The following is a 25,274-nucleotide window of genomic DNA, read 5'->3' on the forward strand; positions in this document are numbered from 1 at the left end:
CTGAGACAGATGCAACAAATGCAACACTGACACCAACGCTTGACACAGTGTGACATAGTGTGACAGCCTACTGTGTCTACACAGTCTGCTCCACTTTGACTTATTTTGAAGGAGGAGGGAGGGAGTGGAGGATGACACTGCGCACATGATCAGACACAAGATAATGTTTGTCAGCAGCAACAGCAGTGTCACTTTGAAAGAGAGACAAAGACAGACAGCGGGGGTTGATTTCACGGTGCAGTCATGTTGCATGCACAGTCCCCAAAAGATTTCCATATGTGGGGGGAAAGCCTTGCATTTCGTGAGGTGCAGGCCTTGATTTGTTCGCTGCATGATTCAATCTTTGGGGTGAACTGTGGCCATTACACGCTGCAAGGTCAAAATCCCATTACTTAAATGCAATTGTATCAACGATTTTTTTCTTAAAGGCCTCATCTCTCAAAAATATCTCCGCACTGCCACCCAGATAGGCAGACTGAAAGCATTGCATGCTGGTTAACAGAGTTCTTAGCTTTGAGCAGCTCTAGGGGATGGAGTGAGGGAGTATCTGTATCCAGGTAATTACAGCCTGAGGGGGCACAGAGGTCCTCTGTGATTACACATCAGACCTGTAATAGATTCAACACTTATAGACGGAGAGAACTGCATTCCTTACCTTCCCGTTGCAAAGGCAGGCATGGGTGGGTGAGAGCAGGCAAGGTGGGGCGGGGTAGGTATATCTGCAAGATGGATTACGTGGGGTTTGCCGAGTTCAACATTGACACAGATTCATCGTAAATCATTTTGCCGGGGACCCGGAGTGATTTCTGCATTAGGAGCAGAAAATGGAGTTCATCCAGTCAATGAGGGAGGGCATATTTCACATCAATCACCTCCACACTCTCATGTTACCAAGGCTTAAATCTCACTTATACTGTTACCAATAAGGTTCAGTGGCTATGATGGCAATCAGCAAGACAGTGCACTAACAATATCCTACTGACGCCACAGAGGACACAGCATGGGTCCCAGTTACCATTTATCTAAAGTGAATTATATATGAATTGAAATCAAGAAAAGTAACAGATGACGCTTCCACTGAAGAAGTTGTTGAGAAAATAATACTGCTGCATATTTATATATTATCATCAAACGTTGAACTTGTATGTGCGTTGGCTAACTTTCCGACTGACCTGTGCAGCATGTTTGTTCCCATTCTTAGTAGAGATAAGTTTGACCAGGGGCTGAGTCTGTAAGTGAGGATGATAAGGATCCAACCAGCGATGCTTCAGATACTGGGAAGCACTTTAACAGACCCAGTACGCACTGAAGTAAGTGAAGTTATGACTACAGCAAATTCATTTGTTCTATACAGTATAATACATGAGCTATGCACTTACAAATGTGCATAGCTTACAAAAGACATTAGCCAACAATTAATTGTACTGTTACACACCAGAGTGACCTTATTCTGTTGTTTTGCTGTCAGTTAGACCCCAGAAGAGGTCTAACTACCTTACATACTTACCTTAAACCTCCTGTAGACAAAACCTCAACAGTTATTCTAGTAGCCCACTGTATTTGGGGCTTTAAAGTGTTAGTCTAGTGATGGTTAAATAAGTAGGCTGGTGATTCTCTATATTTTTCTAAATGCAAAAAAATCATATTTGACCTTTAGCCAATGAAACCCATGTAAAAACCTACTTTATATATGCTTCTATCAAAGGTGTTCAAGTGCTTTTTCAATACAGTAGCTTATGATACAGACTAATAGGGGTTTATTGACTTTCCACATCACTTTGAACATGTTAAAAGTTCATTAAAATAAAAAAAAAATAAAAAACACTCATCAACACAAACAGATTCTGTGTTTGTGAGGATGTGATTGGGTCACGTGACAACAATTAACGCGTCTCTATGGTAACCGAGCAATTAGGCAATATTATTAGGATTAATTCTTTACTGCTGCGTTTAATGACCTATCCCAAAGTCAGTGTCACTACACAGCACACTGCAATGTAGACCACTGTTGTTTTGTTATTTTTATTTATTTATCACCAAACTTTTCTTTTGTTCGGGGACACATTTCCGGGTTGGACTTTCAGTTTTTTTTTTTTTTCCGCTTCTCCACTTTTTCTGCCGCCGAGCGAAGCAAAGGGAAGAAGAGAAGAGAAGAGAAGAGAAGAGAGGCTTCACGATCCGAGCTGCAGGAATCCGGATATGATGAAAAGCTTTCAGACGCAACCCTCCGCAGAAAACTGCGGCTGCTGAGCGTCGAGCGTGTGTCCACGGTTGTTGTGCTGTATTTTTTTATTTATATGTGCGTCGACAACCTCCTGACTAAGTAGGGCTCGAACATAAAACACTCGCCAACTAAAGTTCCCCTAAAAGTTTTCTGGACGCCAACTTGCTCCATTACTTAAGTTTGATTTCTTTTTTTCAATCTTCCCAACGTGTCGGGGAAAGATTTGGAGGAAGCAAAGATGGGAAGAAGTCCGATTTGAAGGAAGGGAGTTGTCATGCTGGAAAGGTAAGTTGCGCTTCTAAAAACACGGCCGTGTTGGCTGAAACACAACTCTTTGCAAGTTTCAGTCAACTTTTTACTGATTTAAAATAAGGAAGTGTGCCAACTAATGGTCTGCATGTGGTCTATTTGAGTAGGTTTATGTAAAACACGACAGAGGGGACTTTCTTTTATTCTTATTTCTCTGGAGCTCGACGTCACTTTGTCGCTGTGTGAATATTAAAGTGTGAGTATTTGACCTGCTGCTTTTCTACAGGGCTGAGGGAAGAGAGGAAGCTCTGCTACTGTGAGTGTGTGTGTGTGTGTGTGTGTGTGTGTGTGTGTCCCCAAAAGACGACAGTCTCATGTCCAAGGAGACCGACCTTCCTCCGGATAGGCCAGCAGGGCCAGGAAAGGGCCCTCAGCAAGAGACAAGTCGCCTCCTGTCAGCCTCTCAAGGTAAGGGCACACATGGTAAGACAGAGGGCTGTGGCATGTAGGGTCCTTCTGCAAGATCTAATTTGACATGTCATTAAGTGGGATACATCCCATCTGCATTGGTTCACATCAATCTGAACTCAGATTCACACAGTTTAATGTGTGTGCATCCTGAAGCTTCAATCCATACACTGTGTCCTATGTGTACATGGCGTTCACTACTGTGTTTGTGACTTCTTTCCCCACACGTTGACAACGCGCCAGCAATGAAACTGAGCTAAAAATATATCGCTCGCGTGATCCTTCAAGAAATCATGTTGCTTGCACTTGCTGTCAATCATGAGAGAACCAGTCTATGAAGCAAATATAGAAAATGAGCCAATGAATGCATTAACAGATTACTGGTGCATATCAGCATTTATCAGTCTGCTCGGGACAATATCAGCCTTGTCTTCTTAAATTATATTCATGTGACTTTTAGTATACATCAGTATCTGTGCCCCAGTGTTGAGCCTTGATAATGTTTTTGCTTTTTTTTTTTTTCCTCTCAATAAAGTCTGAAGAAACGCCCTGGTGACTATTAACAGAAACCACAGCCAATTATAGTTTTTAATTAACTTTCTAGTTGCCCCTAAGATTATCACATGTAAAATAAGCTTACCCCCACACCCCCTTTTCATTTTTCTTCAAACAAGCAATGAACCGTTAACCGTCCTATTTATACCAAGCATCATAATGGCACTGTCAAAAAATAGCAAAGTAGGACAAAGTAAGCAATCACTGGCACTGTTGGATTGCGAATGGATTTTTGCTGGACCTTTAAATGTATTTGCAGTTAAGACTGGATTTTCCCTCTCAGGGGACTGTGGATGTACTGAGAATAGGCCAATTTATTTCGAACTGTAATCACTAAATACTGTGATGCATCACACAGTACTGCTGCTAACACAACTGCCACTGCCATACATCAGCTCCAAGTGGAGATGTGTGCCATATCTGTCTAGAGCTGCCGGATTGCACTGATCTGTTTCAGTCCCTCATACATCACTGCTTACAAACAGAAAGTGTTGTAGCACTGGAACAAATGCATCAAGCTTTGGTCAGTGTTGTTAGGTTTTGCTGAATCATTCTTCTCCGTTTCTTTCTGTGGGATCGCTGCTAAAGTGGCCCATGATACAATATGTCACTGAAAAACTTTCAGTATATGTGTAAAAGTGTGGCCTTTGAGCAGACATCTGGCACCAGAACTAGTGAATACAGTTACTGTGGAGGGTTTATATACAGAACAAAGCTGCAGTGTGCAATGAGCATAGCATCTATGAGTCTTGAACTCTATAAGCCAGAAGACACTGCTTAGAGAGATGAGTGTAACTGCCTTGTGTTTTGCGCAGCTATCGGGCCTAGAGTTTCTGCCCACATACTTTTTCCAATTTAGATGAATACAGCCTTTATGGCAGTAAAAAAGAAGCTTGGCAGGTAGAGCACACCCGGGAGCAGAGAGAGAGAAAATGAGATCCAGAGCTCTGGCAAGGCCTTTACCTGAACCGCCCCACCATGTTGTGTAATGGTTTGCCAGCGGCCTGTGTTTTTTCTGGCAGAGATTGCCACGCCGACCTCTGCACCTCTGGCTTGTGCAGCTGTCCCTGATATTTTGTCCGCTGTGGCTGCAGTAAAAGTTTACATTTTCAGAGGAATGGCATGAATACGCACTTATTTAGAAAACCTGAGCTTGTAATAGGATGACGTCAAATTAAACAGCTGAAGCCTTCTGGTATTTACACGCAGTGTAATATCTTGCTGCTCAACTTCGTGTGCAACAGTTTTTTCTTCTTCAACCATCTTTAACAATAAATTGCTTGTGATCCTAGATCCTTGTGACAGTGAATCGTCAGGAAGAACACTGTCTCCCAGGAAACCAGCATCTGAAGGACAAAGTCACGTGACGGATGAGAAGCCTAATTATTGTGAGCCTGTAAGAAGTAAGTTTTAACGACCTGGGAAAGCTGTGGGCGGACAGCAGGATATCTTGGTGTTATTTTTAATGATAAACAACAATGAGCCGTTTAATTGGAGAGAGTGAAAATGATTAACATATCGTGCTTACATAGGTGGCTAAGTTAAACAGCAGTTGGGGTTTAGCAATGTTTTATTTAACCTTTAGTTACAATATAATTTTTCTATGAACATGCCACAGCTGTCAAGATTAGTTGTTGTTATGACAGTCAGAATGGACATGCAGGAAGTCAATTGTCCAACTACAATATTAGCTTGAGTGTCCAGTGAAAATACTGGAATAGAATAGAAAGGATCTCTTGGCAAGTGAGTTGTAAAATACCTACTCCCTCATTCTGCCTTAATAACTGAGGTTTGGCTCATATCTCCATTTGTGCTGCTTCTTCCAGCCCTCAGGTCTGTATTTTGGAAGTAGGGAAATCCTGTCTGTGGTTCTGGCACTGTCTTACCACACTTAGTACATTTACCTATTAGAGAAGAACTGTGCCAGCTGCTAGAAGCATTTTTCTCCTGAACAGCGTCTTAAGTGTCATTTAGCGTTTAGTAGTACGCTTCACAACATTGCAGTTGTTTATTATTCATGTCAATAATCTCTGATACAAGTAACATGCATCAGATTTTAAAAAGGTTGGATTTCTCTGTATCTTTTTATAATCGATTTTCAAAACTCGGGAACTTTGTCCAGATACACGGGTGTTGTACAAAATAGTTCTTTGGCATTGAACTGCTCATGTTATTAGCAGGTCTAATTAAGTCTAGATCGCGTTCAGTAAAATGATTTGATACTGAGCTATGGATTGAAGGTCACAAAAGGAAACCAACTAAAAGCTGCGTGTGTGTGTGTTTTATTGTTCCCAAGAAAAGTGAGATGTGTCAGCAAAGGCTAATAGCAGCTGATTGCTTCCATCCATGTAAGTGCCTAGCTATAATAAGGTTTGTGTTTGCATTTGACACAACAGTTCTTTTGTTTCTATGTTGTTAACTTTTCCAGGGTGCCTTTTTCTGCTTTTTTTCATATTAAGCTTAATGACTTGCCAGTGGCTTGTTTACTGAAACAGTGAGGAAAAGAGATTCAGTTGCAAAAAAAAAAGGTTTTCTGTCAAGAGGTCTTTCTAGCTTGGCAGGTGCGCAGAGTTTTTATGCTTCTGGAGGGAGGCATGCTTTTCTTTCATCTCAGTAGATAAGCCCCTGTGACAACAGTTTTGCGTTGTAATTGATGTACCCCCCGCCCCTACCGCCACCGCCAAACACGCACACTTAGACACAGACTTGGAAATTTTAGATGATAAGAGGCATGCTTTTGTGAGGCATTAAATAGTCATGTCAAATAAAGATGAAACCTCAAAATCATGCTATGATCTCTGTGAAAGTTTTATGTACCTGTGTCTGTGTGTGGTTAAATCAGAGTTTATATTTAGCATGGCTTGAGTTAACCTGTTTTGTGTCGTAGACCCTGGCAGTGTCGCTGTGGTTTTGTTTGTTGAGGTGACCAATCAGATTGCTCGCCGGCAGGGTAATTGAGAGGCCTCTACAGAAACAGGAAATCAATAAGAAATCATCCGCCTGCCTACATCCTGACCTTTGCTGTTTTTTCCCCCTCCTCCTAATTTAAAGCCTGTGTACAGTATGTCGAAGGTGACTTCTCACAACAAGAGGAATCCCGTAATAACAAGACCGATATGATTTCAGCAATGATAACATTATTTTGACACAGTGTCTTTTTTTAACAGCAAGCGCCTTAAAACAGGAAAGTAAACATGACAAAGGTTTTATAATAATGTAAAGCTGTTTTTCATGGAACACACATCAGATTTGCATGGGAAATACGTCAGGGTACAAGTAACTTAATCTTGTCACGCAGCCACAAATATGACTCATGAGACGTGTGACCTGAAAAAGCTAAAAGTCTGCAGTTGTTTTAGTTACTCCACATGGAGTAGAAAAGAGCTTAAGTGTGATTGTTCCAGGGATTGCCAACCTCCTCGGTTTGTTAAGAAAAAAAAAAAAAAGTCCAATTCTCCTTTTCCTGTGAGGTTGTAGGCGGTGAACAGTTCCTCTCTGGCTCTGCCATCCTGGGGGAGGTGGCAGAATCTTGTGGGGGAGACAGACATTCCTCAAGAGACTGTTCTGGATTTTCAAGCAGCTGATATCTCAGGCAAACAGGGCCTTAACTGTCCTGCCCCTGCCTTAAAATGAATTGCTACCATCTAGAACCACTTTTAGGAATTTAATCGTCACATTATTCACAGGATCCTCAAATACTTTTTAAATGACTTTTGTGGTTGATAAAGATGACCTTACTAGCTTCTGAAGAACAGGTCTGTTTTTTTATCTCGGGGAAATTCTGTAGTGAGGAACGAAGGTCAAATAACATCACTCTTTTTTTTTTTTACGGGAAGACATTAGTCTAGCCTTTGTGTAAATCTCTGATTGGGCTCGTTAGTGGCACACCTTCAAGGTCATTACCTGTGTGCAGTATTGACCTTTTGGAAGTGAATTTGTGACCCCTAATAAATGTGGTGAAAGCAAATGTTTAATGGAAGAGTGTCAAATACATGTCTTGCAAGAAAAGCTTTTTGACGGTGCAATAATCACGATTAACATACAAAACTGTAAAGTGTTATGATAGTAGACAGACCAAGATAAAACTAAGGGCAAGTGCCTCTTCATCATCATTTTCATCATCAGTGCTGTGTCAAATCAACATTCTCAGAATGCAATGCTTTGTCTCATTATTTTTCCAAAGTTGCTTCTTTAAGACTTTTTCAATGCAGAATGTGTTTTTTTTGTGTGTGTCTGTGTGTCAGGTGCTGCATTATGATTGTTGTCATGTAATATTCATATCTTTATTGTAATCTTCAGAGCCCTGTCTCTGCAGAAATAATGTGTCTAAAGCGTAGACCTATTATAAACTGAACTGTAATTTTCAAGTGATTACTTAGCAGTGGGTCATGGAATCAAAAACTGTATAAATAGGGTGAAATGGTAGTGTAGAGGTTGATTAAAATGGTCATTGTAATTCTACCTCTGTTGTAATTATTTTCTCATTGTCTTGGTGCAGATAGATTTCATATGGGAAATTTCAAGTGTGTTAATTAGCATATTTTACTCAAAGTGCCCAAGCCTTTTTACTGTTAATTTTTTTTGGAAGATATTCAAAATACTTAAGCCACATGATTAGATATGCATACCTCAGTTCATGGACTAAAGTCTTTTAATAACTTATGGTAGATAAAAGACAAAATTTATTGAACTAGGCTGTGGATGAAGAGTGTATTATTTTTTGTTTATCGTAGAGAATTTGAGTATACAGAGTAAATTCTGACTTGTATTAACATCCAATTGACCGTTCTATCCAAATGGCTGCTGTGCGGTGCAATCTGCAGTGTTGGAGGAAATATTTTGATCTTTGACTTGAATGAAAGTATCACTAACGCCGTGCAGAAATCTAAATTGATGCCGGGATTTGGGTAGTGCATTTTTTAATTTATTTATATAATTTTAGGTTATTTTAATCTAATCCAATCCTATCTAATTACATGCAATTTACTGCAAGTCACTTTTAAGTGGCATTGTAAAAGTTTCACATTGTGTTTTATAATATAGATGTATAACTTTGATACATTGAAACTAAAACTTTGCTGCTTTTATTTGCCTTATGTGTTTAGCACGGCTAAAGTGGGTGAACCACTCTGCTCGTGTTTACTGTTTGACGAACAAATGCCACTGAAGACGGTTTCTGTGTCTTTCACAAGCTACTCGCAGAGAGTCGGAGAAAGAAAAATCAGCCAGTTCAAATGAGAGCAGAGCAGGGGGGATTACTTGGCCTCTAACAGGGTTTTGGCTCCAACATTAAGGTTAAAACCCTTTTCTATTACTGATATCTCTGCTGATGTTGCCCCCGCCAGCCCCGACCCCCTCGAGCTTCCAGCTCCTTGGCCCCTTCGTGTTTGCAGGTTCAGTGCCTCTATGCTAGGTCATTCTGTCAGGCCCCCTGATCAGTGGAGGGTGACCAGGGACCTGGGGATGGCTCCCGTCCAGACACACAGGCAGCCACAGTCGACACAGGCCCTGGCTAGTGCAATACGCTCCCTCCCTCTTTCAGGCTAGAGCTAAAATCGATACAGGCGTCTCCGTGTTTAAAAAGCCACTCAGAGGCAGACGAGCACCTCTGTCCCAAAGGCTGATCTCTCAGCTTAAGACCTTGATTGGCATCCCGAAGATGCGAGGCACTGACCCACAGCTGTCCCATTAGTAGAGGGTTAATGCTGAGATTGATACTGAGCAAATAAAGGAACTAAGTATGTGGGTGTTTTGATAGACTGCCTATCCCCTCTCTGACCCATAGACAGACCTCAGCTATATTTTGGCTTTTTCGGAATGGTAGCAGATCATCTGTGACTCCACTAGTGGCTGTGTTAGTGGATCTGTTGCACACTGTATTTATTTGTTGTGTGTGGTTGTCTTTGCGTATATGTGCACAAGTATGCGCATGTGCATGTCTGCCCGCCTGCCGTTGAATTTCAAACAAGTGAGTTTCCTGTGGAACTTCTACTTCAGTGAGAAGATTTTGAAGCTGGTGGAATATTTGAGTCATGGATGTAACTGAAACTGAAAATACCCCCGTTCCCCTCCTTGCCTTTCCCCACTTCCCCTCCCCTTCACTCCTGCTCTGTTGCTCAGTTTTTGTTTTGAGTCGTCAGCGCAGAGAGGGTGGAGCACGTTTTGAGTATGGAGCCTGGCAGCTCCCTCAGGCCTGCTCTGAGTCACGTCATAATTGATCTTTCTAGAAATTGTGGTAGCTAGCTGTGTAAAGCCTAAATCTGTGCAAGATGTGCAGCTTTTTAAAGATACTGCAGTTGCAATTTCTACTTTTTTTTTTTTTTTTTTAAATACCTCTCGGATGGTAAAAAAACAGATGAGGGAGAATAAAAGGCGATTGACAAAGCTTAATGCAGAAACAGGTTTGTACAAATTCATCTCAGAAAAGAGGAGAAGAATGCATCATTTAGAGTCTTTCAGAAGCAAGATTGTTAGGCTATGAACACTCTTCTGCACAACAGTGGAGAGGACAGAGACTTCTCTGTCCAGAGACTGGGGACAGGAAGCTTGGCTGAGTGTGAATAACTTCTCCTAAACACGATTCATGTAAGAGAAAATGGCGTCTCATTGGGAGTTTTAATGATTTAGATAGCAGTCAGACGTATTAATCTGGGAAAATGTACCGTTTTGAAATCAAAGGATAATTGATGACACCCCCCCAACACATGCGCACACACACACCTTTACCAGTCTAATGCACTGAGTATGCTAAGAGGTTCATGTTGTCAAATCAAGCTCTTGTCTTTCAAGTTGCCTTTGCTACTGTAAAATGTAATTAAGCAGAACAAGGTCCGAGGGGGTTATTTTTTTCCACTCAATCAGCAGCAAAATTTGAAATTAGTAAATCCCTGATGCCCCGCTTCTCTCTTTTGTTGGGTGGAGGCGGCAGCAGTGGTGGCGGCAGTAGTGAGGCGGGGATTGGAAATAATATTAAGTGCTGTCTTCAAGTGTCACTTTCCCTTCAGCGGGTTGGAGGAGCCAAATTTGAATGACTGTCACAGAGAATTAAAACTGGGTGGAAAATAAGTGTGTCACCACTGAAAATGAGCTGAGCAATATCGACTGACTGTCCTGGAATGGGATAGAAAAACAGACAAAAATGTGATGTTTCCTGCTTAAATGAGATGCTACACAATATGATCAGCCATGACAGGTGAAGACAGCTAATAGAGTTCTGTTGCAGGATACCGTAACACACCCACCCACACACACACATACAGAACATGTCACTTTTGCTGATGAGGATCCAATATCAGAGTAGGTAATTTAGCTATCCTCAGCAGTCATCATCATCTGTGCAACCATGATCATCATTTTATCTTGGATAACTGCAAAACATTATGGGTGAGCGTGTTATCTGACAGGGCCAGGATTGCTGTGCGATGTCCAGAGTCACAATTTTTTTTTCAGATCTGTTGGAACAAGTGACATTTCTGTTAGCCTGTGTCAGGTCGCTGTCAACTCTATGTAAACGCTCCAGACACGGCCACAGACTTTGCATGGCACCCACATCTTTACACAACTGGAGCCTAATTTTCTAATTAAATGATAGTTCTTAGTTACCACTTGCCAATTTGCTCTTATATTGATAATAATCACAGACTTTTTTTGTTGTTGTGATGGGACGCTTGAGTGATGATCCTCATGTCACATGTCTGTTCCTTCCAAGGCGTCCTTCTAGACAATAAAGAAAGTCCTTGTCCTGGAGTTTGGAAGGTCAAACGGTAAACGAGGCTTTGATACGCCCAAGGAACATTTCAATCAGAGCCCTTTGTAATAACATTCACTGTACTATTTTCCTCTCTCTCTGTGTCCCTCTCAGTCTGTGCAGTATAATTCCCCTGGTTTTGCGTCTATAAATATGGACAGGGAAGATGTATAATTTCTAATGAGAAAATATATCCCTTTGGATTGAAAGGCAGGGGCTGTTCCACACACTGCTGTTTGTTAGGAGGAGAGATGATACCTCAGGCTGTTTTGGCAAAGAGGGGGGGTGGTAAAGTGAGCTGGCTAGGTCATTGCACATTTACAAATTAGCATTTCAATCATGCAGGTACATGGCCAGTCGAGCAGAAAATATACATATTTTTCTAATATAAGTCACGAAAAGATAAACAAAGCACCGGCTGTGTTAGTAAATTAGCATTTCAGAGCTAATTGTTGCTATGGATTCTGCTTGTTTCTGTTTGAGACTTTTAGCTAAAAAAAAAAAGGGGGGGGGGGGGGGGGGGGGCTGTGGCTCATCTGCTCTTTTATTCAGTGTTAACCCATAAACTCGTAGCATGGTGTAATAATGGCTATTAGAAGAAGAATACAAGATCTGGATTGTGGTCTTATTTGGATGTCATGATGTGACATTTGAATAACCATGAAGGCCATTCTAATAAACCTAGGCAAACACCTTTCATCATCTTCTTCCTCTTTCTATCCGTCTCTGGGGCATTAATATTAAAAAGAACTTCAGCTTCAGTAACACAGAGCGTGTGTGGTTGTTCAGTCGCCTCCGAGCCTTACCTGCGACTCTCGGTGAAATGTTGTGCAAATGAGAATCTCCATTCTGCCCTGTTTGACCTCTATGTTATAGTTTCATGTTCTTGACTATTTTAGAATTCTTGTTTGTACAGCTCTGTTTCAGTTGACATGCATGCATGCATATTCCTTCCTGCTAGGTCTGTGTGTATGTGTGTGTGTGTGCGTGCACACGTGAGATCCAGTAGGCTTGTGATATATATACTCTTCTTCTTTCTTCTGTCGTGTGCAATTTCCAGCTCCCTCCTGTAGGACCAATTTTCTGTGACAAAAACGGAAGTGTTTATATACTCAGTTTTACATACAGAGCGATCCCCCCGCACAGCTCTGGCGCAGCTCCAGCGCTCTCCAGGCACTCTGGTGCTGGGTCCCTGTGTGGCACAGCCACTGAAGACTCGGTGACAAATGGCAATTATATTTGTGTGTTCTTCATGAATCCATCAAACACTGGCCTTTTAAAAATGCTCCCCAGATATTTGAAGCTGTCAGCTACTAGTAACTGAGACCAAATTGGGATGCTACTTAGACAGTCAAGAACCACTCACCCCCTAGTTTCCCCTGTGATGTGTGTGACAGTGTGTGTAGGGGAATACCATGTTTTATTCAACTACAAATGTACACTCTCAACAGTTGTTGATGTGCTAGAAATAGGGTGGTTACAAGTCCAATTTGAAGTGTATGTATGTGTGTGTGGATCCAGTTATTCTTCCCAAACATGGCGTTTTAATGCAACCTGTCAGGCTGTGTGCATTCAGTTATCTCAGGACATTTACTCGTCTCTACAAGCTTGTGGTAACTGCACAACTCACTCACTCACTCATATGATTTTTTTAAACTTGGTGGGAGTTGTTATATCAAATTTTGATGTTGGTTGTGTTTCCTGCTGTGTAATACAGTGTAGTAGCAATGGGCCTGAGTTGTGGGGATGAGGATTTATTAATGAGCCTGGCACATATTGGCATAAATCACTTGACTTTTTAAATGTGTAAACTTTATTTAATTACATTGCTTTATATGATCTTTATCTTAAATTATCAATAGAAATAGTCTCATAGAACATAGAAGTTGGATGCTTCTATATTGTAAATTTCATAGACTAATTATTTTGGACTGATGAATGCAAAATGCACAATACACAGCTTTTGATGTCAGACTTAACAAATACTGGCTTTATCCCCATATCTGTACTGTGTACAGTTGTACAGTACACACTGAACAACCACATGCTTTTAAGGATGTGCTCAGAACATATGCTGTGTATTTTCTCATCTGCTGTACAGTGAAAGTTTTTGTTTCTCCAACTCGAAAGCATAGCACAGTTCAAACAGAACTTGCTGTATTTCTTCTTTTTCCTCATTAAGTCTTCATTAATCTCATGGTGACTGTACAAGTCTGTCATTGCCATCTTTGACACTATTGTCATTATCGTGATCAATGATTATGAATATTACTTCATTGTATCCATTCATCTTAGTCACCGTGTTCATCAGGATAAAAATAAAGACTTTGACTGTTTGACGACTATCCAAGAACCTGCTTCTGGAGTGCACTGCTCTGCAGACTTGAACCACTGTTTTGGACTTTGCAGTGTGTCAGAAACCTGAGTTGCCACTTATGTATTCAGGATTTGATGTGGTGGTTTCTTAAACTATTTATACTTTAGTAAATTGAAAGCTTGGCTTCCTCAAATGGAAAGATAATTATACCTTCAAGTATACTTTGGCTTATTTATGCATGAATGTGTGTTTATGCGTGTGACTTCATGGGACTTGTCTGCTAACCTAAATGTGGAAAAAAAGCATTATTACACATGAGCCATTGATTTGTTCTGTGCCATCCTCAAGACAAGTCTGCTGTATTATATTGTCATGATTTCATAATAGTCGAGAGGCAGGAAAATTATCATTGCTAGTTTCTGCATGTATGGTTGTCTTTGCAGAAGAATTTGGAAAAGTTAACAATTGGTTATAGAGAAGAAATTTTCCCATCTTTTTGTTTTCACACATCATAGCTACATCTAAGAAATCAGATAACATTTAAACAACAACAGTTGTTTTTTAATTACTGGATTTATTCACTGTAATTATTTGGGCTATAAGGATGTATTTTCAAATGTAGCAGAATATGTTTGTTTGTTCCATGAAATGCTGCATTTACATTACGTTTACATTTAGCAGAAGCTTTATCAAAAGCAAAATTACAAGCTATATACAAGGCAAAGGTAGGGTAAGCGTAAGGAAGTCTTGGCTAAGGGTGTCGATGTTACCACTACACTACCCAAAAACTTTTTTACCTCTTCTAGGTAAAAGTATTCTGGGCCATATGTCTCTGTTGGGTGTGTGTGTTCCTAGATTTCTTTATGATAATGGATGGCCTAGCTTAAAATAAATTATGAAGAAAATGAAAGGTGCATATTATTTAAAAGGAATGGAAAAATATAGCAGCAGCTATGAGGTGTAAAACTGAAGAACAACAACTGAGCTTCCTTGTTAGTAAGCTTTAGTCTCTCCCCACATCGTAAGGCTGCAAGGCATCTGATGGAGAAGAAACTCCATCAACCTGGCCTTAAATCACTGCATAATGAATTCTGTCTTATACTACCCAGTTGTCTAATTCAAATTGCAAGGAATCCTGATCCCTAAAGTCTATATTTGTTTATCAAAGCAGCATGCAGAACCCCGAATGAGGAAAAGGCAAAACCCAGTGTGTGTATTTAATTGCTTTGTTTTACATCCACATTCACGTCCGGCCTCTCCCGGGGTGATGTGTTGTTAAAAAGCATGAGGCCCGATTCCCACACTCTCTCCCGCTCTTGTTAACCATAATTGCACTTGTTGGTGAGCTGACAGAAACAAAATAAAGATGGAAAGAAACTACCAGCATCATATTAGACTAAGTGCCGTGTTTGCATCCAGTTTGGAAAATTTGGTAATTTTCAAAACAGCTGCAAAAAAACTCTTAAACAAGCATGCAGAGGTTTTTTTCGGCTTCCACTACACAGACGGTAAATAAAGCAGAATTAAGAGTTTGGTTGTGAAGACACAGTATATTCATTTTGTATAAGGAAATTACAGAATAGAATGAAAGAATAAGTATGGTTCACACAGACAAACTTAAAAAGAGATGAATAATTCACAAAATCTCAAGTTAACCGTGCACTCGCAGCACATGCACATGCACAGTGGCTCTGATGTGGAGGGAAGGTAATGTAGGAGTAACTCCCAGTAGAGCTGAATGTGCAGGTGTTCCCCTCAGTAAAATGCCACCTCCTTTGCTCACTTACTTTCTTCGCCTTCTTTCTCATCAGACAGGTCGCTGTCTCCTGACTTTCTACGGCTGTCACACATACACTTAGAATGACTAGTTGAGGCCATCTTTGAGCTTTCAGAGGAAAAGGAGATCATTACCGTTGCAGACAGCAGCTATTTTGTATATGCACAGTATCACAGGTTCTCTTTCTCTTTATACTGAATTAATCACAAAGGTCTGTATGCCTACAGCAGTAGCTTTTGTGAACCTGTCATATATAAGGTTCCTGTATATCTCTGCGTCTTTCTGTTATTCTGGGTTGAAATGTTTGCCATATGATCGATATTATCCTGTTAGGAAATAGTGGCCAGATTTGCTGAAAATGTTTTAACTACTACTATGTTCGGTTTAGAAAACCTGAATATAAGCTGCAGCAGAAGACAAAGAAAGTGCAGACAAAGTTCTGTTTCAGTTAAAGTAAAGTTACATGGTAATCAAGTGTTAAACCCCATAAGGGTGAAAGGAATAAGGAGCTCTTTCCTTTTTTATTATAATAAAAATAAGTCTGTTTTTATATATATGTATATTTATATACAATATATAAGAAATTTAATCACTTAACACTGCTTACCTATTGATTTAAGCTATTTTACTTAATCCACACATCCTACTTTTTCCTAAATAAACTAAATAGGTGTAAAATTTGGTTTCTTCATGTTTTCCCCAGCTCAACCTCAGTGTGAGTCTCAGGCAGTGCCCTCAGACACTACCAGGGATGATGCTGCCAAAGACCAAAACGGCTTTCGCCACAACAGCATTGGCACGCCCATGCTGAGTAACAGCAATGGAATCCACCCTGGCATCAGTGTGTCTGGTGCCACGCGCACATGCTCCTGTGGTGCCAGCATCAGCACAGGAGCTGTGGGTGGGTCCGGCCCTGGCACTAGAGCAGACGCAACTTTGCCAACGACGCAGCAGCCCAGAAAACATCCATCCACACCTGTGTCGCAGAGGATGCAGAGGAAATTGAGGTCTAGCTTGTCCGTCAACAGTGACAGCAGCAGACGCAGCAAAGGCAGTTCCACTGGGTCACAGAAACCTCCTTTACCAGAGGGTGAGTATCCACACTCAAGGTAGTACAAACGGTAAATTAAGGAGAGAACACATTTACATACACGCTGGCATGCTAAGATTCATACTAACTTTGCTAACGCTCATTTGCTTGCATTTATTTCTCTCTGCATCTCACCTTCGGATGTCTTTCGTAAATGAGACCAGTCAGGGCAGTTTTAAAATGATTTCTATTGTGTGTAGCTCTACGACTCTACGACTAAAAGAACACACACTGTAAGAAACTTACATTTGTGGTTTGAATTAGTTTAAAAGGTAAATAAGTAAGTAAGTAAATTAAAGAATTAGAAATACAATAATTAGTTCTGTGCTGTGGAGTGGTGTAAGGTAGGGAAACGGAAATGTCTTTTATCATCGGCCTGATTGAGTTATCTGTGATCAGTCACAGTCAAATACAAATGAAACCATCACCATTAAAGTGATTTCTCTATTGAGGGGGTTCTTCTTGAGAGGCTTATAATACCTTATAAGATATTGATAATAAATTCTTACCTTTTCCCACCTTTTAATGATGGGAGTGCATGACCTCTCATATTTATCACTCCCGTCAAGCAAATGACATCTTATCCTGATCCTGTGGCTTTTATTTTCTTTAACAACAAGTCAGAGGGTCCGTTTGCCATGCGGGGAAGCCGTCACTTTGTCAGGTGCAAGGCCGAGGTGAGTCCAGTAATGAAGGCGGTTGGTTGGTCCTTTTCCATTGGAGAGATAGGTGTGACCGTCTAACGAGGCCTGAGAGCACGGGGTGCCTATTAAAAGTCGTGACCATCCTTCTTCGGGCCCCTCACGGCCCCTCACACCTCTCTGGGCCCTTTCGGGCTCTCTCTGCATCCCGTCAGCACCACCCTGGCCCTCATTAACAGAACACCGTAGCATCCCTCCTCCAACTACTGTACTCTGTATCACTCCTCACACTGTAGCTGTACATGTGTTCGTGAACATGCTGGGGTTCTTTATCCTTTAGTAGACCATACAATATTTGGCTTTAGGGATTTATGTTTACTTATTCATCCAAACCAAGGCCCATTGTCTTGGCTTGTCTTTTTATCTGGGCTTTAACTCCAAGGTGAGGATGGAAAATAAGATGTGCTGTTGCATGTTCATGCATGATTTACAGTGGTCAGGTTGAGATATAAGTTTAAATGAAGGAGAAAAGTGGGCAGTCAGATCTTTATTTGATGATGGTTTGCTTGAAATATGTATCAGATCGTGTTGCAGGCGAACAAAACAAAGGCACATACACACATCCAACTAATCCTTGCAAGTAAAGGTGGGATCCACCCACCAGAGATATAGCAGACACGTTTTCAACATCTTAATTGGTAAAGAACAGAAAAGAGAAGGTGAAAAAAACCCCAACACCAGCTCAACATGTCTGTCTCATTATGGCTTTTGTGTTACTTATTTACAGACGCTAGAGCACTCAGAATCAATATATTCTCTAACTATTTATTTCCCCTCGGAAAACAGCCAGGCTGTTGTGTCTGAATGTTTACATGGATTAACATAATCTGTTTGCCTGTGAAATTAACCTCCTAAACAGCCCCTAAACATAGAAAATAAAAGATATAAGCTAGCGGGAGCTAGCTCTGGGGATTCTGCTGCTCTGTGTTCCTTGGCACATGCCGTCGGCACCGTGGCCAATCTGTGATAACACTACAGCTTCTGAGGAATCATTTACAAGACTGCCTTTGTTCAGCAGGGTGGGTTGTCTAAACTGTTGTCATCTGTTTTGTATTTTTGTTAATTGTGTGTAATCAGTTAAGGTCTCCAGGCAGCTTTAGGCTCATTTAGAGATTTAGGGCCAAGGCCCCTAACGCCATCTAAGCTAAGCCTATAAACCAAGATGTGTTTGTTGAGAATATGAGCTGTTTCTTCACAGTTATACATTATAAACAGAAGTGTTTTATAGAGCCTGTGGTGGACATCCACTATCCAGCTCACATCCTCTGCCCTCTTCCCATGTGTGCCTTCTGTGTATTCCATGACCACCAAGGCTTTGTCTGATCAGTCTCTCTCCCTTTATCTTTGTCTGTCTAGCTATTTTGCCCTCTCTCTCCCTTTTTGTGAGTTTGAATGTTTTGCACAGCTTGCCGCTCTGAGGCCCATCCAGCTTGTTTTGTGTCATGCCGCTCCCTTCTTTTTGATGTTAGCTTTCCAGATGTCTTGAACTATTTCCTTAGAGGTGCTGGATGTGGTTTTTTGGCCTGCAAACTCTGGGCTTCATCGCCGCTCGCTGACATTAAACAGGAGCAGTGTCACTGTGTGCTCTTCTTTCTGTCTGTTGGTTGGTTTCACTCTGCGTCTTTGTCTGCCTTTCTGTCTTCTCTTTCTGTTTTTATGGACATGTGCCTTGCATCCAGTTCTCTTGTGTACAGTATATGACCACCCCCCCCTTCCTCCTTTCCTCCTTGCTGCCTTCTCTAAGATTCAGACTAATCGCTGGTGTTGAATTATACATCCAAGTGAATAGCTGAGATGGCTGGCCGTTGCCTAATGCCTATGTAGTGTGTTTATATTGCATTCACATTCTACTGTTACAGTCTGAACCCTGGCATGGCTATACCCTCTGGGTCCGTTAAAGTCGGTTAGGTTGAACTTGAGGTTTTTGCAGACAGCTGTGGTCATTTTATAACACTCAAATGGCATCATACTTGTACCACTTTATATTGTGGTATAAGTCTTGTTTTGTTAGTCTGAAACATATTCACAAACTTAACTGCATGCAGCAATTTACTGCATGTTTCCATGTGCATTTTCAGTAGTGAAGGAATCATTCTCATGCATCTCCCATCACTGCTGGTGTTATGCTCTCAGATTAGGATAATAAGATGCATTCAAACTTCAGGCTCCCTCACAGACACACACGTACACACTTGTTTCATGTTCCCTTCTCTATCTTGTTTGTATCACAGTCAGCTAGTGCCTCTGGTCAGCTCTGCAGCCCAGAGCAGTGCAAAAATCGGAAAAAATCCCCTCTACTTTGATTAATCAAACATGAGCATCCAGTGGTCCTCAGCTTTTCTTCCATGCCGTCCTCCACATTCTCCTCTGTTCGCTTTTCCTCTAACCCAATCAGTAACAGCTCCTTCTGACAGCTCAAGATGGACTGATGAAAGTTATGCAAATGTGCTCTGTTTGCAATGCTATTTTTCTGCATCCGTCCACATCATGTCTTTTTAACACTCCAAAGCAGTGGTAGTGCACTGGCCTTGGTTCAAAAATGAGACAGCTGCAAGGAGTATATGCCACCACACTCGCCAGTTGGTATTTAGTATGATTTAGTTACTTGTATATAGCTAGAGAAGTTCCAGTGTGGATCAGTTTGATTGATGACACTGTAAATTGTGTACATTCATTTCTTATTTGTGTATCTTAGTACTTGCGCAGTAACATCAGATTTTTATTGTTATTACAAATGAAACTTTTCAGCATTTGAAAAAGATCACTTCAATAAGTCTTATGATTTAAAAAACAGATAAGTTAGGTCTGTATATAAAGCAAATAGCAAATTCTTAAATTTAATGTAGTGGTGTTTTTTGATGAGCATTAAAGAACATGGGAATACGTACAGACCATTACTAACATACTCATTGGAAATCTCTCAGTAAAACCTTTATCCTGTTTTATTATCTATTTACACCAGCATCTTACAGGCGAAATTCATGTAACTAATAATCAACCTGTAACTGAGTAATGGTTAATGTAAAGGGAAGCTCTTTATTGCTCTGAAACAACATTCTGAAAGTTGCCAACAGCAACATTAAGAGAGTCTGTGAGGAGGTTAAATGTTAATTAGAAGTGTGAGCACTGCCACCATTAATGCACCTATTTGCCATCTAGGACTTTGCTAATCATGTTGGTGTGATCAACATAGCAGTTTGAATGATAGTGCCACAATTATTTAACAGTACATTAATCAAAACTGGAATTCAAAGAAACTGATTTCTTTGAATGTTCTTATTTCGTTCACCCTTTTACCACATACCGTCTCTGTTCCGCCTGCCGAGCATGCAAGTCCTCGGTCATGCACTTCTTCTGAACTGCTTTTACTAATTTTGGTGAAACACAACTTTTTACATTGTATTATATCGTACACTTCAACACACATTTTGTTGATTTAGTATGCTGCCTGATCGTGTTTTTGTTCTTTTTGATTTGTTATTCACTCTGGTTTAACTTGGACTCAGACTGCTGCGTCCACTGCATCTTGGCCTGCCTGTTCTGTGAGTTCCTGACGCTTTGCAACATGGTGGTGGCACAGGCCTCTTGTGGTGCTTGCACATCAGAGGCTTGCTGCTGCTGTTGCTGCACCGACGACCTGGGTGATGACTGCAACTGCCCCTGTGACATGGACTGTGGCATCATGGATGCCTGCTGCGAGTCCTCAGATTGCCTGGAAATCTGCATGGAGTGCTGCGGCATCTGCTTCCCCACATAGGAGGGCATGTGCAGGTGGGGACCACAGTGTCTCTGAGAGGGATAACTGGACCCTAGAAGAAAACGTAGAAGGAAACTACTGTTGCTGTCATTTTGAATTCAGCAGCAGACTGTGTGGGTGTGTGGGTGGGGGTGTGTGTGGGTGTGTGTGTGTCATTGTCAGCATGTGTGTTTATGGATGTCCTTTTTTATGTGTGTTAACTGTCAAGTGTGTGTGTGTGTGTGTGTGTGTGTGTGTGTGTGTGTGTGTGTGTGTGTGTGTGTGTGTGTGTGTGTGTGTGTGTGTGTGTGTGAAGTAGAATGGTGTGGTTGAGCAAAGCACGCTTTAAAAATGAATTTAGGAAGGACCTCCATAACTCCAGATATACAGAATGAACATGACAGTTAAATAGTTAAATCTTCAGTGTATAGTAAGTTGTTACTGTTAAGTATTTTATCTTTTCAAACTAGTATTATCACATTTCAGATTATATTCTTAATTTAGGAATGCTGTCTAAATATATCTTCTTTTGGCTCTTCAGTCACTTTGTTGCACAACATGTTGTGTACAAAAGATATAACCTTTATTTTTTATTTTTTTGTTAAAACTTGTTTTCATTCTCAGAAACTGAGGTTACAGTTTTAGTGCTGTACAACACTGTAAACAGTTTTATGTGACAGTTCATATATTCTTAGCTGTATACTGTATTTTTGCAACACTCATATTATATCATCTACTGTAGCACTTTAGAACAGTTGAAACTGGTGAAATTTCCAAGGTGAATCAGGTCATCACAGAGTCATTGTAACTTTAAAAACGCTAATAGACCAGTATTACAGAAAAAAAAACTGCACAATATTGGTAATGAGCTCATATTTTTTGTTTTTACTTTTACAAAGTACTGGAATGTTAAAAAATATTGGGCTTTTATATTTAATCTCATGATTTGGCCGTATTTGAAGCCTTGACATAACTGGAATTACGTTGCAGATACTTTTATACTAAACGTTCTGTACAGTGTGTAAACTGCACATTTTTCTGCAACATTAAGATAAACAATCTGTACAGCTTACGTCTTTAACCATGATTAGACCTTGTTGGTTGTGTATGGTCCAAGTCTTTTCTTTGATGCCATTTTTCATTTACACTGTGTAAGGATGAGTTGTTGAACTGCACTCTGTTCATGAGGAGTGTGATAAGAAATGGTGACCCTTGTTGCCATTTAAGCAGCTTTGGGGTATCTAGCCCACTGACTCACAATACAAAAAAGGAATCATGAACTGTCATGTTGAAATGGTAAACTAATGCAGGGTAAAGGCAGTTTTTTTCCACTCCTTTTTTTTCTGTTGCTTAATTCTGTGTATCTCGAGATGAGGGTTGTGGTGAATCACCAGTGGAGTCATTTTCTTGTCTTGGAGATCCACTTTGATGTTTAAGTGATGATACTTAATGCTGGCCCTCATTAGCACTGCTTGCTAAATGGTAACAAAAAATGTCCCTTCCTAACGCCAACAAAGATAATACGCTGTCATGTACAGCTCGTCTTAATGGCTCACTGTTATTGTGTATAAGAAGGTTGGATGGGCACTTCTGCAGCAGAAAATGTGCAGAAAATAAACCTCATTTTCATGTTTATGATTAACTCAAGTCACAAGTTTCTTGTGGGCTAAAGAGTGTCAAAACACTATACAGACAATGTGAAGAAATTATCAAAAAAAAAAAAAAAAAAACTATACATTTAACTACAGTAGTTGTCCTCATTTGCCAGACTTAATGTTGTTAAAATTTTGTGCTGATGACATGTTTTCACCTTGATGTATTACTTCTAAACTTGGAGTTCACTGCTCATTCGATTTGTTTGTACATTATATTCATTCTCAAAGAGAGTTGTTGTTTTTTTTTTGTTTTTTTTTTTTTAAATAAAACCTGACCAAAAATGAGTGACTTATGTTTTTTGAAAGAACACATTTTGTGTCATTCAACGCGTTCCAGTTGTTGATCTGGTAACTTCCATGCTGTTTGCATTGACAGTGTTATGTTTTGTATTATGTATTTAATGACATTAGACCTGCAGATCTCTATTTAGGGATGAATGTTCTGGATTTCCTTGTTTTTTTCCCTTGTGGATGGGGCAGCAAAAGCAAATGTGCGAGTTTCCTGATGGCCACATTCCTAAAGTCTCACTTCTGTGCTCACCTGGCAGCAGCATTAGCACCAACATGGAAACATGGCCAACAACAGTCAATGAGGTCATCAGGGAGCAGGCACCTCCTGCTGGCTTGAATAGCAGTCTGACCTTCAGCCGACACCACCCCCTGTTAACCCCTCAATTAACCTCCTCGTCGGCCCCCCTGCTGGAAGAGCTGAGAGGAAGAGCCCCCCCCCCCCCCTTACATTCTATCTTTATTTCCTTTTATCATTTTCTGCCTGGATACACCCTGGCCCCAGGAAATTACCATCTTATTTCACTAATGCGTTAGGGAAAATATCACTGTCCAGAAACTCTGTAATCACATAGGAGTTGTACTTTTTCTTTCTTTTTCCACTTTATTCCACGTTCACAGAGGAGGTAGAGGTTTGAAAATATTAAAAACTCCAGGTAGAGTGTGCAATGACCTTTTCACAAAGTCGTCCACCTTTCCACTCCTCTAATCAATCCCCCTCTGATCGCTCACTGTGTGCTGGATTGTAACGTCACAATTAGGACGGCTCCATTGTTTCTGTTTGCCGTCTGGGGAGAAATTCAGCACTTCTGATCTCAAGGTCATTTCTCTTACAATATTAAATAAATTAGAGTGTGGCGGTGGCCTGCTCCACTGACTAACCATGTATTCATCCATCCATCCATGCCTTCTTCCTGCTCAATTGGGTGGGATGCAACTCTTTCACTCAGAAAATGAAAGTCCCCTGCCCTCGGCCATGAGAACAAATGACTGCTTTTGCTTTTGATTTATATGAGGGGGAAAAAGCAGATGGGTACATTAATGGTATTTTGTTTCCTTCATTATCATATTGAAAGCAGACCTGAGAGTTGTATACTGATAAGATTATAACCACATTATAATTACATATAATATGACTAATTAGACGGGACAAGAGGCTTTGGCAGTAATGTGCGACACCTCTCTTTATTCAGCATCTGTTTTTAATTTTTTTTTCCAGATGGAACATCAATGCTTCCTTTTTGTCAAATTGCAGAATATGTGGCTGCATGTGCTATTTTTTTGCGCCAAGTTCTGTCAATCCATATGATCCCTAATAGACCATCATTAACTGGCTGTTAGCATTGAGATGATTCATTTTTATATATTTATTATGTTGTGTTGTGTCATTAAAGGTAATCATAGGGATAAAGTAAGTGTTGCTGTGTTTCAGATGCATCCCGAGTACATTAGGAAATGAAGTGCATTATTATGGTATATATCTTAATGGATAGTGACCATGATATTGTTTGTGATTATCAGTAAACCAGTTAATTAACTTAAGATGTTTAGTACTGTGTAATACTGAAGTACAGAGAGCCGTTCTGCCCTGTCCTTCTAGCCAAAACCTAAGAATGAAACCATTCAATTAGAAAAACTGAAAGTTTGACTGTATCATAATGAAAGGTCCAGGTCAGGTTTCATTCTTCTGTTTTTGTTTTTGTTTTTTTTAGTTTTTTGTTTTAATTTTGTGTTTCTCCACATATTTAATGTGACAGATTCGATGTTTTGGTCTATGCTCTACTTTAAAAATATTCCTCTAGCCTCCTGTTGAATTCAAGTCAGTTGGCCAGCTCATAGTTGTTACTTATTCTTCCCCAAATCCCTTTGCCGTTGTTTCAGGGTGTTTGGAGTCAGTATTTTGAACACTCATTTTATGAAGTACCACAATCTGTTTCCCTACTTGTTGAAGCAGTTCTGTACCAAGTGGACTCATGTCTATAGATGTGGAAAGACAACAGCGTCTAAAGTTAAAACAACTGTGATCTCCAGTTCTCTTACAACCTTCTTCATGCCGTTAGCTTTAATTGGAAATTGCAGGTGCTGTCACTTTACTTAGAAGTTGTATTTTGGGGCCTGTAATTTCAACATAAACATACAAATAGTGTATGTTCTATATTTCTGAACCTAAAATGATGCATCCGGACGTGGAGAAGTTGAGTCACGGCAACTGGACTTCCTTTTTGTTATTCAACCTAACAAGAAGGAAGTCGAGCAGCCGTGACTCAACTTCCAGATACCTTCACCTTGATGACTGAGAATCTTCACTGACACGAAAATGTTGCAGCCCCTTTCCTTATTTTGAACAGCACTTCAACAAGGAGCTACTCTAATGCAACACAATGTCCCCTTTCTTCCTCCTCAATCATGCCAAAGTTTGGGAAAAAAAAAACAAAAAAGAAACTTGACCTTACTGTTTAGACTCGTG

General features: G+C 40.4%; 1 protein-coding gene across 1 annotated transcript; it reads left to right on the plus strand.

The window, feature by feature from the left end:
- The first annotated feature begins 2,104 nt into the window (after positions 1–2,104).
- On the plus strand, positions 2,105–21,038 carry mdfic (MyoD family inhibitor domain containing). The gene is made up of 5 exons (XM_026364269.1): positions 2,105–2,509; positions 2,760–2,941; positions 4,789–4,899; positions 16,041–16,427; positions 20,635–21,038. Exons 2-5 carry the CDS (start codon positions 2,848–2,850, stop codon positions 20,883–20,885), a joined length of 843 nt encoding a protein of 280 aa, XP_026220054.1. The 5' UTR covers positions 2,105–2,509; positions 2,760–2,847; the 3' UTR covers positions 20,886–21,038.
- The last annotated feature ends 4,236 nt before the right edge of the window (positions 21,039–25,274 follow it).

This window comes from Anabas testudineus, chromosome 23 (genome assembly GCF_900324465.2).
Source record: "Anabas testudineus chromosome 23, fAnaTes1.2, whole genome shotgun sequence".
In the NCBI taxonomy this organism is placed as follows: Eukaryota; Metazoa; Chordata; class Actinopteri; order Anabantiformes; family Anabantidae; genus Anabas; species Anabas testudineus.